At 37.4% G+C, this 16,151-nt stretch overlaps 1 protein-coding gene across 1 annotated transcript in view; it reads right to left on the bottom strand.

Moving 5' to 3' along the window:
• Positions 1-10,031: 10,031 nt before the first annotated feature.
• Positions 10,032-16,151, bottom strand: part of COL28A1 (collagen type XXVIII alpha 1 chain) — a 209,926-nt gene continuing 203,806 nt past the window's right edge. Inside the window, exons 34-35 of the mRNA XM_053553638.1 lie at positions 12,282-12,483; positions 10,032-10,760 (exon numbers count right to left, since the gene is read on the bottom strand). Coding sequence (XP_053409613.1) covers positions 10,588-10,760; positions 12,282-12,483 — 375 coding nt within the window. The 3' untranslated portion in view covers positions 10,032-10,587. The remainder of the gene's footprint in view (positions 10,761-12,281; positions 12,484-16,151) is intronic.

Here is a 16,151-nt window from a genome sequence, read left to right as displayed (position 1 = left end):
AGTCAAATGTGTGGGAAAGTTTACTCTACCTATAAGGAGCATGGCAAGAATGCAGAAGGAAAAAATAACCACGAACAATTACAACCTCCCTCAGCACTGAAGACTTGTTTTTTCTTGCTCTATTTTTTCTACTACGTGCTCTACTAGCACAATTCTTTTTCATAACACTGACCACATCATAGTATTTCACAGATTAATTTTAGTTTTACATTCATTTATGTGATTCTTTGTCTTTCTCCCACCAGAAAATAAGCTTCATACATACAGGGACAGAGCCTGGGACACAGCAGGTGGTAAATAACTGTTGCATAAATAAATGAATGTATTTGCGTACCTTCTCATGGCACTAAAAGCTAGACACCATTTGGCTGTTTAGACTGAACTAGTTCAGGACTAAAAATGCTATGTGTCCAGCCCTGCTTGCCAGAGGGCACAGCCCTGGTACTTGACTCAAGTATAGAAAACAAAGTCGGGTTTTTCTTTCCCTTGCTGTCCTTCCCTGTACGTATCCTTGCGGATACACAGAGCTGGGGTTTGGAGGAGCATTGAGGTATCCCAGGGTTCTGGGCATAATCCCAAATGAATACCTTCCATAACTGCACCCAGTTTTAACCCCTGGCGTACTGCGTGGCAGCGAGGGAAGCAGAGCACCGGGGGAGGATGTCATGTCTCCTGTCTTGGGTGAGGTGTCTGATGGTGTTTGAAACCTGACATTTCATCCCTGGGAGGCATGAGTGCTGAGGATTCAGCAGAACTCTAGTATAGAACTTTTCTCTGTTAGAGTCGGGTATTTGGAAGTAGCACAGAATTGACTACCCAAGATTATGCAGTTTTAAACTGCATGGTAGAGTTCTATCTGGGGTTCACATAGGGCATCCCTGGGCACAGTAACCTCAGGACCCACACAGTACTTTGCTAGGTACACAAAGCTGTGGGGATGCCCTAGACATCTTTGGGCATCTCGAATCACCGTTACTCTTATTTTCAAGTTGGTTTTGGCTTTATTCATTTGGGGACAAATTTAGAGGGGGCTCTAGTGGTAATGATCTATTTTTTAAGCTGGGTAGTAGATAACACAGGTTTCTGTATGTTTAGTTTACTATAAACACTATTATTATGTACATATAGTCTTTTATATAATACCAAATATTTCAAAATATAAAACATGGAAATTGAAAAATACAGACTATAACCAAAGTGAGAATTCATTTTCACTTACTAATGGGCAAAAATAAAGTAACTGATAACACTCAATGATGGTGAGAAGGGGAAAAACAGGCATGCTGTTAAGTTGAGGGAGTGGGGAATATAAATCGGTACAATCTTTAAGGAGGGCAATTTAGCATATCTATCAAAAGTATCTCTTTGCCCTTACAATTTCTCTTTGTAAGTATAGTCTGTAGATATTCCTACCCAAAGACTAATGTGTGCAAGGATATTCGAAGAAGCTTTAAATGTCCAGGAGAGATGAACTGATTAAGTAAAAGGAACAGCCGTGAAGCTCTTAGACCAAGGCCTCTATTTATCTACTGACAAGGAACAAATTTCATCATGCTAAGTGCGAAAGTAAAGAATAGAGAGAAGGAGAGAGTAGGGAGAAAGGAAGAGAGAGGATGAAAACGGAAAATTCCTAAAGGAAAGAATGGTGCTCTCAAAAAATAGCAAATAGTTGCGTACAGCTGAATTGAAGAACATGTGTAAGAATCTGGAGAGAGATAAACTTGAGATATAAGAGGCAGAAAGGTCTTGAAGAACCTTGAATACCAGGCTAAAAGGGGTGCCCCTTATCTTTTTTTTTTTAATTATTGTTAAATCATAGCTGTGTACATTAGTGCAATCAAGGGGTACAATGTGCTGGTTTCATATACAATCCGAAATATTCTCATCAAACTATTAAACGTAGCCTTTATGGCATTTTCTTAGTTATTATATGTAGACATTTGTATTCTGCATTTAGTAAGTTTTGCCTGTACCCATTCTAAGATGCACCATAGCTGTGGCCCCACCCATTACCCTCCTTCCACCCAAACCTCCCCCCACCCTCCCCCTCCCTTGGCCCTTTCCCCATATTCTTGTGCTATAGTTGGGTTATAGCCTTCATATAAAAGCTATAAATTAGCTTCATAGTAGGGCTGAGTACATTGGATATTTTTTCTTCCATTCTTGAGATACTTTGCTAAGAAAAATATGTTCCAGCTCCATCCATGTAAACATGAAAGAAGTATAGTTTCCATCTTTCTTTAAGGCTGCATAATATTCCATGGTATACATGTACCACAATTTGCTAGTCCATTCGTGGGTTGATGGGCACTTGGGCTTCTTCCATGACAGCAATTATGAATTGGGCTGCAATAAACATTCTGGTACAGATGTCTTTGTTATGTTGTGATTTTTGGTCTTCTGGGTATAAACCTAGTAAAGGAATTATAGGATCGAATGGCAGGTCTATTTTTAGATCTCTAAGTATTCTCCAAACAGCCTTCCAAAAGAAACGTATTAGTGTGCATTCCCATCAGCAGTGTAGAAGTGTTCCCTTTTCTCCACATCCACGCCAACATCTCTGGTTTTGGGATTTTGTTATGTGGGCTACTCTTACTGGAGTTAAGTGATATCTCAAAGTAGTTTTGATTTGCATTTCTCTGATGATTAAGGATGATGAGCATTTTTTCATGTGTCTGTAGATTGTGCGTCTGTCTTCTTTAGGGAAATTTCTTTTCAAATCCTTTGCCCACCCTGACATGGGATCACTTATTCTTTTCTTGCTAATATGTTTGAGTTGTCTGTGGATTCTGGTTATTAGACCTTTATCGGAGGAATAATCTGCAAATATTTTCTCTCATTCTGAGGGCTGTCTGCTTGCTATACTTACTGTGTTCTTGGCTGTGCAGAAGTTTTTTAGTTTGATCAGGTCCCAGTAGTGTATTTTTGATACTGCTTCAATTGCCTGGGGAGTCCTCCTCATAAAATATTCACCCAGGCCAATTCTTTCAGGAGGTTTCCTTCCACTTTCTTCAAGTATTTTTATAGTTTCATGTCTTAAGTTTAAATCTTTTATCCAGTGAGAGTCTATCTTAGTTAATGGTGAAAGGTGTGGGTCCAGTTTCAGTCTTCTACAGGTCGCCAGCCAGTTCATCCAGCACCATTTGTTAAATAGGGCATCTTTTCCCCTATGAATGTTTTTAATCGGCTTGTCAAAGATCAAATAACGGTAAGTAGCTGGGTTCATCTCTTGGTTCTCAGCTCTGTTCCAGACATCTACTGTTTTTGTGCCAGTACCATGCTGTTTTGATCACTATCGATTTATAGTACAGTCTCAGGTCTGGTAGCATGATTCCTCCTGCTTTGTTTTTATTTATGAGTAATGTTTTGGCTATTCAAGGTTTTTTCTGATTCCATATAAAATGAAGTATTATTTTTTCAAGATATTTAAAATATGACAATGGAGCTTTAATAGGAATTGCATTAAAATTATATATTGCTTTGAGTTGTATAGACATTTTAACAATGTTGATTCTTCCCAGCCATGAGCATGGTATGTTTTTCCATTTGTTAACATCTTCAGCTATTTCTTTTCTTAAAATTTCATAGTTCTCTTTATAGAGATCTTTCATGTCCTTTGTTAGGTATACTCCCAAATATTTCATCTTCTTTGGGGTGCCCCTTATTTTGAAGACAATGGGTCAGAAGTACTGTATCTCCAAAGCACTAAGTGGATGAAGATTGGAGGTGAGGGGTAAGTTTGAGGACAATTTGGAAGCCAGGACCAATGCTAGATTCAGGGTGGAGAGGAACAGGAAGAAGTCAGGTATACCAGATCCACTGAGCCACGGGCTATGAGGAAGGAGGATGAGGAACGGGTCTGGGATGTTTCTCAGGGGCCAGCTGGGTCACTGGCTGGGTTAGGGAGCCATTTACAGAGGGGTGGAACATTGAGGGATTGCTGGTTTGCAGGAGGTGAAGAGTGGAACAAAGCAAAATCAACAGACTTGACCTCAAGTCTTTAGTATGGGAAAATCTCAAGTCACACTCCAAAATTTAAAGCAGCTCAATTGTAGTCAATTTTACTGTTTTTTCTAATAACAAAACAGGTAATACACATCAGAGAAAGTCTATACCAATTCCAATATTTATTTCTTAGAAGATGAGCGATGAGATAATTACATAAAGCCAAAACCAGCTTTTATTTTTGTTTTATTTTCCAGCAGGGACATGTTCTGTTTTTTTTGTGTTTTGTTTTTGTTTTTGTTTTTTTTTAATAGCTGAAAGCAAGTCTAAGTGGTGATTTATTCATAGCAGAATCAGTTTGAGAAAAATCCCAAGTTACAGATACCAGCAAACCTTAGCATTCCTCATTAAGATGCAAGAGAGTAAAAGTGGCCAAATGATAAATTTAACATAGCACCAACTAATATGCCAAGGAGGAAATAACTGGAGAATTCCACCAGCATTTAAAAATAATGTCAAGAAACTGTGAGTGTGGCATTTAAGAGAAAATTCGAAGAATGATGAAAATAATACCAAGGCCTCCAATCAGAGAGAAATAAAAGGAGAAAGTTTTTGCTGTCTTTGCAATCCACAAATCCTAATATACTATTTAGAATTCCCTACTATGTAATTTCTCTGTTTATTTTGCTTCCAGGAGAGAGCAGAAGTTATTCTGTCTTCTGTCGATGTGGCAGCCAGTTAAGGAGGAGCCCATAGGAATGTATTTAGAGCAAGGGACACGCTGGTTTACTTCTCTGCCCTGCTCCCCTTACTGAGAACATCCTCGCAAGCCGAAGGGCATGCTCAGAATTAGACAAAAGGCTGGTCAAAGAGCAACGGGAAGGAGAGAAGCTGCTGAAGGAGCCAGAATGAAAGAAGGTAATATTGGCTGTCTTAAAGTAATAGCACACTCGTTATGAATGGCATCATGAGATCAGAGTAGAAATTTATAGGGGCAGAAGCCAGAGCCACAACAGAATCAGCTGTAGTTACAGCAGTGGGAGTCAGTGTTATCTAAGGAATGGGCTGCCTCAGGGAAGAAATAACATCTTGCAGAAACACCAAGAATGCCCAGTCACTTAGGGTATTTGTCCAAGGGTTACAAGCAATATAGGAGACATGGGACGAGAAGACGGAGGATTCTTAGTGATTCTAAGAGCCCATATTTTCTTAACTTCATTAAAATGGGATTTAAAAATTCCTAATTTTTGGAGTCCGATGTGACTTCAAATGCATTAGTTTAAATGAAGAATTTTGTCAAAGGTTACTAATTTACGCAAAAGGGTAAGAAACGAGTGCTTTAAAAAATTAAATCAGTCTAATATTTTAAAAATTAAAACCCAAAATGTCATACATCTATGTGTGAAATATGATTTGGGGCTGTTCTTAGTTTAATGATCACACACATATTTCTGGGCTATTCTAAAACGTCTTATTTTAGTGACATTTCACTTAAAGATACTATAAGGAGGAAAAAAATCTTGGACATTTCAACAGCAATAATCTATTTGTGCACTGCTATTCACTAAAGACTTTGAATTATTCATCTAGGAGGGAAAAGGCATAAATAAATAAACACCAAGCATTGCCAGTCAAATATTAGACTCTCTCTAAAATGTGAGCATGATTCAGACGTCCCTCGGGTGTTTCTTGGCAAGGTTACTCGGCAGAAGCAACCGTGGCCCTTTTTTAACCTGTATGTGCCCTGCCCTCATCCCAGACCTGTCTATTTCTCTGACAATGAAGTTGAGCGTCTTTTTAAATCTTTATTGGCCACCTTCCTTGAATTGCCAATCTCTATCATTTTCCTATCTTTCTTTTTTATTCTTTTTGATTTATGAGATTTCTTGGTTTATTAGAAATACAAAATAAAACGTGTTGCAAATATTTTTCTCTCATTCGTTCACTTACTTTTCGTTGTGTTTTAGATAAACATTAAGACTAAAATCACCAAGCATAATGGTCATTTTATAAATTTAGCATGCTCTTCAAACACCTGATTAGAGTATTTCTTACAGTTAGCAAAGCTGAGGTATCAACTAAATGAAAATGATAGAAATGTTCATCTAAGATATCTTAACATATCTTTTTTTTTTTTTTTTTTGGTAGAGACAGGGTCTCACTTTATGCCCTCGGTAGAGTGCCGTGGCCTCACACAGCTCACAGCAACCTCCAACTCCCTGGGCTTAAGCGATTCTCTTGCCTCAGCCTCCCGAGTAGCTGGGACTACAGGTGCCCGCCACAACAGCTATTTTTTGATTACAGTTTGGCCAGGGCTGGGTTTGAACCCGTCACCCTCAGTATATGGGGCCGGCGCCTTACGACTAAGCCACAGGCGCCGCCCGATATCTTAACATATCAATGGCTATTAAAATTCATTGATCTTAATGCTTCATAAATTCTAAAAATTTCTTAATGCTTAGTTTAAAATTAAGACTTTAGACATATATTCTTGTTTTTAGCACATTGTGCACATATTTTATCCTTTCTTCAGTTGAGAGTAAAAAAACCAAAATGTCATAAACCTCTGTCATCTCCAAAGGCTTTTTAACTAGCTTAAAATGAAAATATAAATCATCATTCTCTTTTCCAGAATTAATTCTCAGATTGTTCAAGTCAGCTTCCTTGGTCCCTAATCTAGCCAGACAACAGTCCCTCTAATTTTTCCTTGTGTTGCTAATGATGGGATGGGACAGGAATGGGAGTCCTAACCTCACAGTGGATTAGCGAGTAGTAGTTTTCACTGATTAACATTTCACTTTTCTCTTCTTCTCCTTTTAAACTGGTGTGATTGTTTTCTGATCTTTTTTTATTTCTCTTATACCAATAGCTAATTATCTCTGTAATGACTTTTACAAAATGTGTTCAATTTAATTTTTTTAAATATATTGACTTCTTCCTATGAGTAAGAAATTGGAGACATAAGAGATAAACGAAGCATGTCTTTGCCCCTAAGTACTTCAGAGAGCAGGCAGGCAATACGGCTGCTGTGGTAGATGGAATGAGGGCCCCCAGAATTCCTGGAACCTGTGACTATGTTACCTCACATGGCAATAGAACCTTTGTAGATGTGATTAAGTAAAGGAACTTGAGACAGGAAAATTATCCCAGATTATTCAGGTGGGCCCAATCCAATCACACGAGCCCTTAAAAACAGAGAGCCTTTCTCCACGGTAGTTAGAGACCAAGAAGGTTGGTAGCATGAGAAGGACCCAACCTGTTGTTGCTGGCTTTAAAAATAGGGGGTCTATAAGTCCAGGAACATGGACAGCCCTTAGATGTTGGAAAGGTCAAGGAAACCAATTCCCCCAGAGGCTCTTCAGAAGAAACACAGCCCTAAAGACACTTTGGCTTTAGTCCAGTGAGACTGGCATTAGACTTCTGACCTACAGAACTACAAGACAATACATTTTTGTTCATTAAGCCACCAAATCTGTGGTCATTTGTTACAGCAGCAAAAGGAAATTAATGTAGATGTGCCCGCCCTCAGTGCAAAGCAGCTCAGCCTGTATTCAGTGTGCAGAATGGTGGCATAGCCAGGTGCTTTGGGTCCCCAATGTTGGGAGTTAGTGTCCAATTGACAGTGATGCGATGCCACAAAGAAAGATGGCTTTCAAAATGTCCTTAAAGTATTAGAATTTAGTCAGTCACAGAGGAGGAAAAGATGAAGAGACAAAGAGATAATACTAAAGTCAATGTTACAAATTGCCTATCAATTTTCTACATGGGCAAAGTGTGAAACTCTTGACAAAGGAATATAAGTACATTCACTTCTGTCAAAACAGCATCCCAGATACTCTAAAACAGGCATCCTCAAACTGCAGCCCACGGGCCACATGAAGTGGTGTGAATTGTATTTGTTCCCATTTTGTTTTTTTACTTCAAAATAAGATATGTGCAGTGTGCATAGGAATTTGTTCATAGTGTTTTTTTTTTTTTAAACTATAGTCCGGTGCTCCAACAGTCTGATGGACAGTGAATTGGCCCCCTGTTTAAAAGTTTGAGGATGCCTGCTCTAAAGGATCCATCCACTTTCCAACAATAATATAGGGACTAATACATACTTTTAATGTATTGCTGGGCTTCTAGGAAACAATACCTAAACCCTCCATCCCACAATTTACAAATATGGTAAAGGCTACTCACGCATACATAACTCATATCCACTTTCATGCCAAGGATAACTAAAAAAGATTAAATGAATTCTTTTTTAAATCACCTAGGAATCACCAAAGCGATAACAGGATCCCAAGGAGTCACCAGGCATGAAGATAGGGATCTAGAGAAGTGGGGCCAACACTCAGAGTCATTTTTGTCCTGGGAAAGTTTCTTTCCCAAGAAAGATGGCTGAGTGGTGTCAACAAGAAACACAAGTGCCACCCACAAAAGGAAAACAATGGGTAAACTGGATTGCATTTACATTGAGTTCATTAAAACAAAAAGAAAAGCAAAAAGACAAGCTACAAGGATATGAGCAACACAAATAATGAGCAAAGAATTATAGTTCAGAATATATGGATCAGAACTCCAAGAATTTAATAAGAAAGTAAATAATAAGAAGAATAATAAGAAAAGGACAAATAATGCAATAAAGAAAACTTTTCTCAGTTATACATAGGCATTTCATAGAAGCGGCACCACAAAAAGGTAAATAAAGATGTAAGATGTCACCAGAGGAAAGGAGATTAAAACAAGATACCATTTTTGCACCACATTAGCAAATTTAAGAAGTCAGATAACCTTGAGTGTTGATGAGAGTATCAGACAACTCAAACACACCTCATTGGAATTTATAATAAATTGGATTGAACACTTCAAGAAAAAAAGTGATTTGATATCCTAGTTTTGGAAGTTTACATACCCTGCAACCTTGCAACCCGGTAATTTCACTGGTGGATATTTACCCTAGGAAAACTGGTGTGTTTGTGCCCAGAGACATGAATAAAAGCATTCATAGCAACACTGGTGGACTCGTGAAGAAATGAAATAGAAAACAACATAATTGATCATAAACAAAGCAATGGTTAAATATATTGTAGTATATTCACACAAATATATAATTGTGAAAGTAAATGAACATGTATGAATTGTAATAATCTAGCAAGTTGCAGAAAATTATATATCATGATACATCTTTTCTAAAGTTGAACAAAACCTAAATAATAAATGATTTAGGAATATATTTATATGTAGTAAAACATACGGACTATTATAACATAGAAATTAATGGAAATAGGAAGTTGCTGAAGACTAAAACACACCCCATTTTTATAAAGCTTTAAAATGGCCAAGACTGCATATGTATTGTTTAGAGATATAAAGAGATGTATATAGTTTTACATGTAAAATTACATATGAAAACCAACAGCAAATTGACGTGGTAAACACAAAGTTTGAGATGGATTGTCCTGGCATGGAGGCTGAGCTGGTAAACACAACACAGCAAATGTCAATACAAATGGTGACATTTGGTTCATTCTCTAGGTGATGTGTTCATTGGTGTTCATCTTATCATGTTTTCTAACCTACCAAATGTTACATAATAAAATTTCAATTAAAACACAAAACTTGTAGTATTATTTCTGCTGAGATGGCTATTTTTCCATCTCCTTCCTTGAGTGCTCTTTTTGCGCTCTTGAACTTGAATGTGGGTCACAGACCTGATAGGATAAAGCATGTTGTGAGATGAAATATATAGATACTGTCAGAGCTTACTTCAGAACTAATGGTCTTCCTAGACTAGATGTGTCAAAATGATTACTGAACAACAAAGCCAATTCTCCATTACTCATATTTCAATTTAGTGGCTCATTTTTCAGTGCAAGTCCTGTCTTTAGGATACCCTGCTCAAGAGTGAATGTGGTCTTCAAGAGTTTCTTGACCATTGAGTGTCTCCTCCATTTCACCCCTATAATATGGAAAGTCCCATTCATATTTTTTAAAAGGCTTCTACATATAAAAAGTTCTTTTTCTAAAATATACAGCTTAAATATATAATAGAAGGCTTTGTCACCAAATTACCAAACACATTGGAGAAATGGGGAATGATAGGTATAATACAACTGAGTCAAATAATCTTAAATCAGATGGCCTTCTCTCTGCTATCACTTTCAGATAAGTGAGGCAAAAATCTAACAGTCTAATCTACTAATGCATAAACATATTCCCATCACTTCCAATTTTCAAACCAAAAGTCCTTCCTACCACCAACCTTTTGCCACAAGCAGGGACAAGAGGTTGAAGGAATGGGTATGTGTGTGTTGAGATGGGGTTTGATCTGACCTAATAACATAGAATAAAAGAAGAAGATAGAGCCCATGTCCTAAGACTTGGGACAGCCTGAAGTCCAAATCCCCAGCTCTGGCGCTTTTTTGTTAGGTGACAACTGATAAGTTACTAAACTTCCCAGAGTCTTAACTTCCTCATCTATGTAAGTGGTTAATAATACCTATATCCTAGGGTTGTTGGGAGAAATGGATTACATTTATAAACTGGAAATGCTCGGTATATATGCAAATACAGTGCTTTATTTGTACTGGGTGAATATGTTGACATTATAGAGGTTCTTTCTAGACATTTGAAAGATGTGTGTTAATTACTTGATCATCCTTGAATGCAGATTTCTTGACATTCCTTTTCACTGTTGAATCTATTTCCTGAGCCGTTACAACCACTGAACCAAAAGCGGGCACAAGAGTTGACCTGTCTGTCGTAGTACCATCGAACCACATACTTACTACAGTTTCCAAGCTTCAAGGCTTCTAAACATTTGGGATCTAGAGTAAGAAAAGGAATGTGTTGTTAAAGATTTTCCTTATATGAAAGAGATGAAAAATAAAAACTTTCTGAGATAATATAAACTATTGATTGTCCAGGCCCACTAACAAACCAAATAAGAAAAGATGGTAGCAAGTAAGTGAGAAAAGGGTTCACTAATGCCCAAAGTATTTCTCCCGCCACCCAAAACTCTACCACTAGATAGATGTTTTCCTTTGAAAACATAAAAGTTTTGATCTTCATGAAACCACATTAAAAATACATATTTTCCTGAAAGCCTGGAGCGAGACTTTGTTGGCTGATGCTTTTTGAGAATTAGTTGACAGGGGAAAGATAGGAATTTTTTCATTTAGTTTAGATTTGATTTACAATCACATGAGCATTTAATATTTGGAGTGAAAATGATTTCTGCCTTCTACACATTTTCCCTCCCAATCTGTTCACAGAAAGCACCTCTGTGACCACACGTAATTATGCCTCCTAAAAGAAGGAAAACCCTTTAAGTTATAAAAAAAATTAACTGAGTGGGTCTCTTTATATCACAATTCTCTAACAGAGGGCAGCTCTTGCAGAGCGCTAAACAAACATAAAGAAAGCAAAGGAGAGCTTTGTTAACAATAAGACCACATTGTACTAAATGAGGTTCCTTTAATTACAGAGGTTACCATTTGTTAAATCCCCTTTTATTGTGTGGTACTCTGTAGTGCCTTGATTAGCATTTCCTACCTGAGGAACTGATTCCATGGTGGGAAAAGCCCAGGGGTTGCGGGCACCAAATCCATAATTGCTATCTGAGACTTGTAGTCTGTGAGGTGGTTTGTATAGCATAATCTTCATATCTCAGGAGCAAAACTAGCCCTCTCTCCATTTCCCTTAAACATTTCAACAGATTTGGAGTCTGTCCATTAATTTTGCAAAACTTACATCTTAATCAACCTCTCCTATGTAGACTCCTTAGACCAAATGGAAAGGAGCCATAGATTTCCACTACCTCTGCTCTTATAAACAAAAACTAAATCATGTATATTGTGTAACTAGACTTATTTGGAGCATGGGTGTTGTCCCTCTAGCATGTTCTGCAGAAAATACATATGTAATGTATAATTTCCTATAGATATCAACTCTAGAGAAAATATGTTGATGAATCAGAATATAGAGTTTAGCTTTTTTCTTTCTTGTAAAATCAAGGGGTCAAAAATTCAGATGCCTACATGCACATAAGGGTAAGGGTAAGATAATGGGGAGCAGTAGGAATCACGGCAAACAGGAGAACATAATCCTGTCTAAAGGCATTTCAATTAAAATAATAATAAATACTATAAGTGCTTTAAAATTTCTTATAGACCAAATTCATTTCACAGCCGTTCAGATTTCAAACACAATATATAACCTCTAGTGAAAAATATCTTCTGTTCTCCTTGTTTAGAGTCACAACATTTCTCTCTGGATGAGTTTCTAGAAAGCATCCTTCCTGTGCCTCACATTGTAGGTACAGTAGCTGATTAGCAGATATCTCTTACCTTTGTACATCAAATTTTCTCGCTGTAAAATTGCAGTAGGGGTTGGAGTTCTGGTGTCTGTATCCTCTGCCCTACTCTCGGGGATGCTGAGCTGTGGACTGAGGGTAGTGGCAGCCTCAGATAAGGTAGTGGCAGATAGGCCATCAGTCCAGGTAAGCTCTGGAGGCTCATTCTTTCCATCCCGGTTTTCAGGGATACTGGGCTACACAAAAAATTCACATTTTTAATTACTGATAATATCAAGTCAGAAAAGCTAGTTTGCTTCTGGGAACATTTAAGGAAAAGTTCAGCACTCTATGTCTCCTCAACTCTCTACTATTCACTATTTCAAACCAAAGTCCTAGAAATAAACCCCTCCTGTGTATCCATCTTGAATATCTAAGTGATAGATTTTTCCACCACTCCATGTGGGTGAGTGTGTGTTTATACACATCACACACACACACAAAGTCTATGTCCAGGCACAGATGCTTTTGTGCTGGACCTTCCAGAGAAGGAATGAAAGATGTGAGGAGTTTTAATCTTCATTCTTTTCTTAGTTACTGCTATGAACAAGGAAAATTACCACTAACTTCTTTAACATTTTTTATGGCCCTTTTCTCTCCATTTCTAACACCAGAGAATTTAACAATACAGTAGAACCTCTCTGTAAGTTGAACACTAAGGAACTGTAACAAACAGGTCAACATACAGAGGTAGTCAACGTAAGGAACTTTCAATGGGTACATGTGGTTCATGCCTGGTCTATGAAAATTAAGTCAACTTGAGGTGGTCAATGTAGGGAAGTGGGTTAACCATGGAGATTCTACTATATATTCCAAAATATCTACTATGGACTCCATCAGTTGTGAGACTAGAAATTGGGGCGGCCAAGGACAATAACACAGCTGAAATAAAAACAACGGCAATTACTTTTCATCTTCTTTGCTACCCAACTCTCAGCAGAAAACACCTTTTGCCTGCCCTCCCTATTATCCAGACCCCAGCTAATGCTAAATGCTGTAGAATGCTTAACTACTAAGTCCTAAAAAATGTTTAGTATCTAAGGAAGAAAGGTTTACAATGTCAAAAGCAAATTTTCTGGACTAACTCTTCCAGGTTTCATCTAAATTTATGATATGTAATGAAACAGGAAATAAAAGTGTTCTGCTTTAGACAAAGAAGAAGATGGTGTCAGTTATTCTTGACAGCAATTGCCAGGAGCTTGGCAAAACTTTCACGAGAATAATTACATTCTTTCTTCTTTTTCTTTGTATCTCAGCCATATAAAGTGGAGTCAGTCATTCACTTCCTCTCTTGTTTATTTGCTTTTGTTTATTTATTTAAATTGGTACTCTGTGAACTATGTGATATAGTTTTTGATGCTTTTTTTTAATCCAGGGTTGCTGGCCTACTGTGGCCAGAGCTAGCAGTCACCATTAGCTGTCCTCTGTCATGTGAGCTATCTGACTGCTTTTGACTTTGTACACACACACACACACACACACACACACACACTGATGAGGGAGGGGTTCATTCATGCTATTACTCATGTACGTGTATTTTTACAAGGACTAAAGTACAACCCAGTGATTCAGAGAAAATACTTCCATTAGGATTGTTTTTGAGTACTCAATTCAAATACAGCAGTAACTTTCGACTTTCCCTAAACACAATTTGAGTAAAAACCCAGGGAAAACCATGGATCACTCCAGATTCCTCTTTCTTACACAATGATTCTGGACATACATATAGCAATTTGAATGTGAACTTTTTTTACAATCATAGAACTAAAGAATTTCAAGGCTAGAGGAAATTTTTCTCAGTCCCTCATTTTCTCTTGAGGGGAATAAAAAGCTCCAAATGATTAAGGAATTACCCAAAAGTTACGGGTAAGCTAATCAGACAATCTAGAAAAGTCCCTTAGAGGAAAAAATACTGTTGGTTTGTTTGTTTAGGGTTTTGTTTTTTTGTGTGTGTGCATACTTCCTTTTAAGCAAGAAATAAAAGAAGAGCTTAAGGAGTAATTTATCATACATAAAAGTTAACTGTCAGTAGTCCATACATCCTGTCTATAAGGTGAGAATGCTCCATTGATGAAGTGGGCTGGTAGCACGAGTCTCTTAAACAGCGGTTCTCAACCTGCGGGTCGTGACCCACAGGAACTGTATTAAAGGGTTGTGGCATTAGGAAGGTTGAGAATGACTCCACTGCTCTTCAAGGAATTAACTCTACCTTTAGATCTTTATTTCATTCAAGTCCTGAGATCTCCTAAGTTATTCTTTACCTCTTGTAAGTGTAGGAATGTATGTTTACTTTCTCAGTCACATAATCATTTGGAAATTTTGACTACTGTAACATTACACCACAGGATCCAGAACAAGCAAAATTAACATTTTTTGATAACATCACTCCAGCTCAAGGAGATTTTAGATTAAACAAATGAATAATTATTATGGCTTGCAATTTGTATAATTTTCTTCCTTATTACAAAAGCAAGACTGTTCATTGAAGGGAATTTTTGAAAATATAGAAGAAAAGAAGAAAATAGAAATCAGAAGTAATTCCACCTGCCAGAGATAATCCTTGTTAATATTCAGGTGTTTTTCTCCAGTCTTTTTTATATGTGCATGTACTTTTTTTAAAAAACAACAAATCCTATGTTTGCTTTTCTATGCTGCACGCTATTTATTTCTTTTTATTTACTGTGTTATGATCATCCCATATAGTTCACTGTGACTCTATAACACTATTTTAAATACAGAGTACATATAATACAATGTTTTTTTGTTTGTTTGTTTTTTGCAGTTTTTGTTTTTCTGTTTGTTTGGTTTGAACCCACCACCTCCGGTATATAGGGCCAGCACCCTACTCCTTTGAGCCACAGGCACTGCCCTACAGTGGTCTTTTTTAATGTCCTTTTTTTCCTGTTAGAAACTTCATGGCTAATTTCTGAATCAAAGAACACACACACATTTAAGGCTTTTAAGAAAAAAATCCTCTCCAAAAATATTTATCTATTTTCACACTCAATAGGAGTACCTTTTCCTAAATGATCACATTTACTAGATATTGTGATTAAAAGAAAAAAAATCACCAATTTGAGGTGTGAAATATTCTTCCGCTGATCCACATAGCTCTGCTCACATTTATAACCTCACCTTCCACTACTTCCAGAATATTTGGCCTCAACCTTTCATTCCTTCCTCCTCTTTATTCTGCCTCAGGCTCTCAATATTGACCCTCTCACCATAGCCCAGAAAAAGTTAGTCTCCATCTGCAAAATTTTCTCCAATAACCCAGTCAGCACCGTCTGACTCTTCCATACTTGGCCCTGATTATATAGAATGCAAACTATAGTCCTGTCCTATTGAAGAGTAGCAAAATATGCCAGCCCCACATATGCCATATTGGCATCTTGATTATTTTGAGTGAAGATAGTAAAGAAGCAGATACAAGTTCTGTGCTCTCCCCCATTTAACTAAAAGCTAGATATACACTCATAAAACTGTCCTCTCTCTCCTCTCTGCCATAAAGGGATGAGTTAATTACAGAAAACCATTTATACCCTTAGCTCAGAGATGCACCAGATGATTCTACATAACTCATTCTCACCTTCTATTAATCCCCCATATTTTGCTTTCCGGTGATTTTCCACCTTAGAAACCCAGGGTTCATTTCCTTTGTTTGTCACTTCTCTAGAATGTATCATTCTTTTGCTAAGATTGCTACATATCTCCAAGTTGGAGCCACCCCTTTAAGTAACTCATCACTGAGCAATCTTCTGTGTTTGCACACTGCACACATTAACAAACTTCTCTTAGTTTTTCTCTTGTTAATCTTTCTTTTGTCAGTCTAACTTACAGGGCCCCAGCCAAAGAACTGAAGGCA

The sequence above is a fragment of the Nycticebus coucang genome, chromosome 11, assembly GCF_027406575.1.
Source record: "Nycticebus coucang isolate mNycCou1 chromosome 11, mNycCou1.pri, whole genome shotgun sequence".
In the NCBI taxonomy this organism is placed as follows: Eukaryota; Metazoa; Chordata; class Mammalia; order Primates; family Lorisidae; genus Nycticebus; species Nycticebus coucang.
Note: the sequence above shows the minus strand (reverse complement) of the source record. Positions and strands in the feature narration are given on the sequence as shown.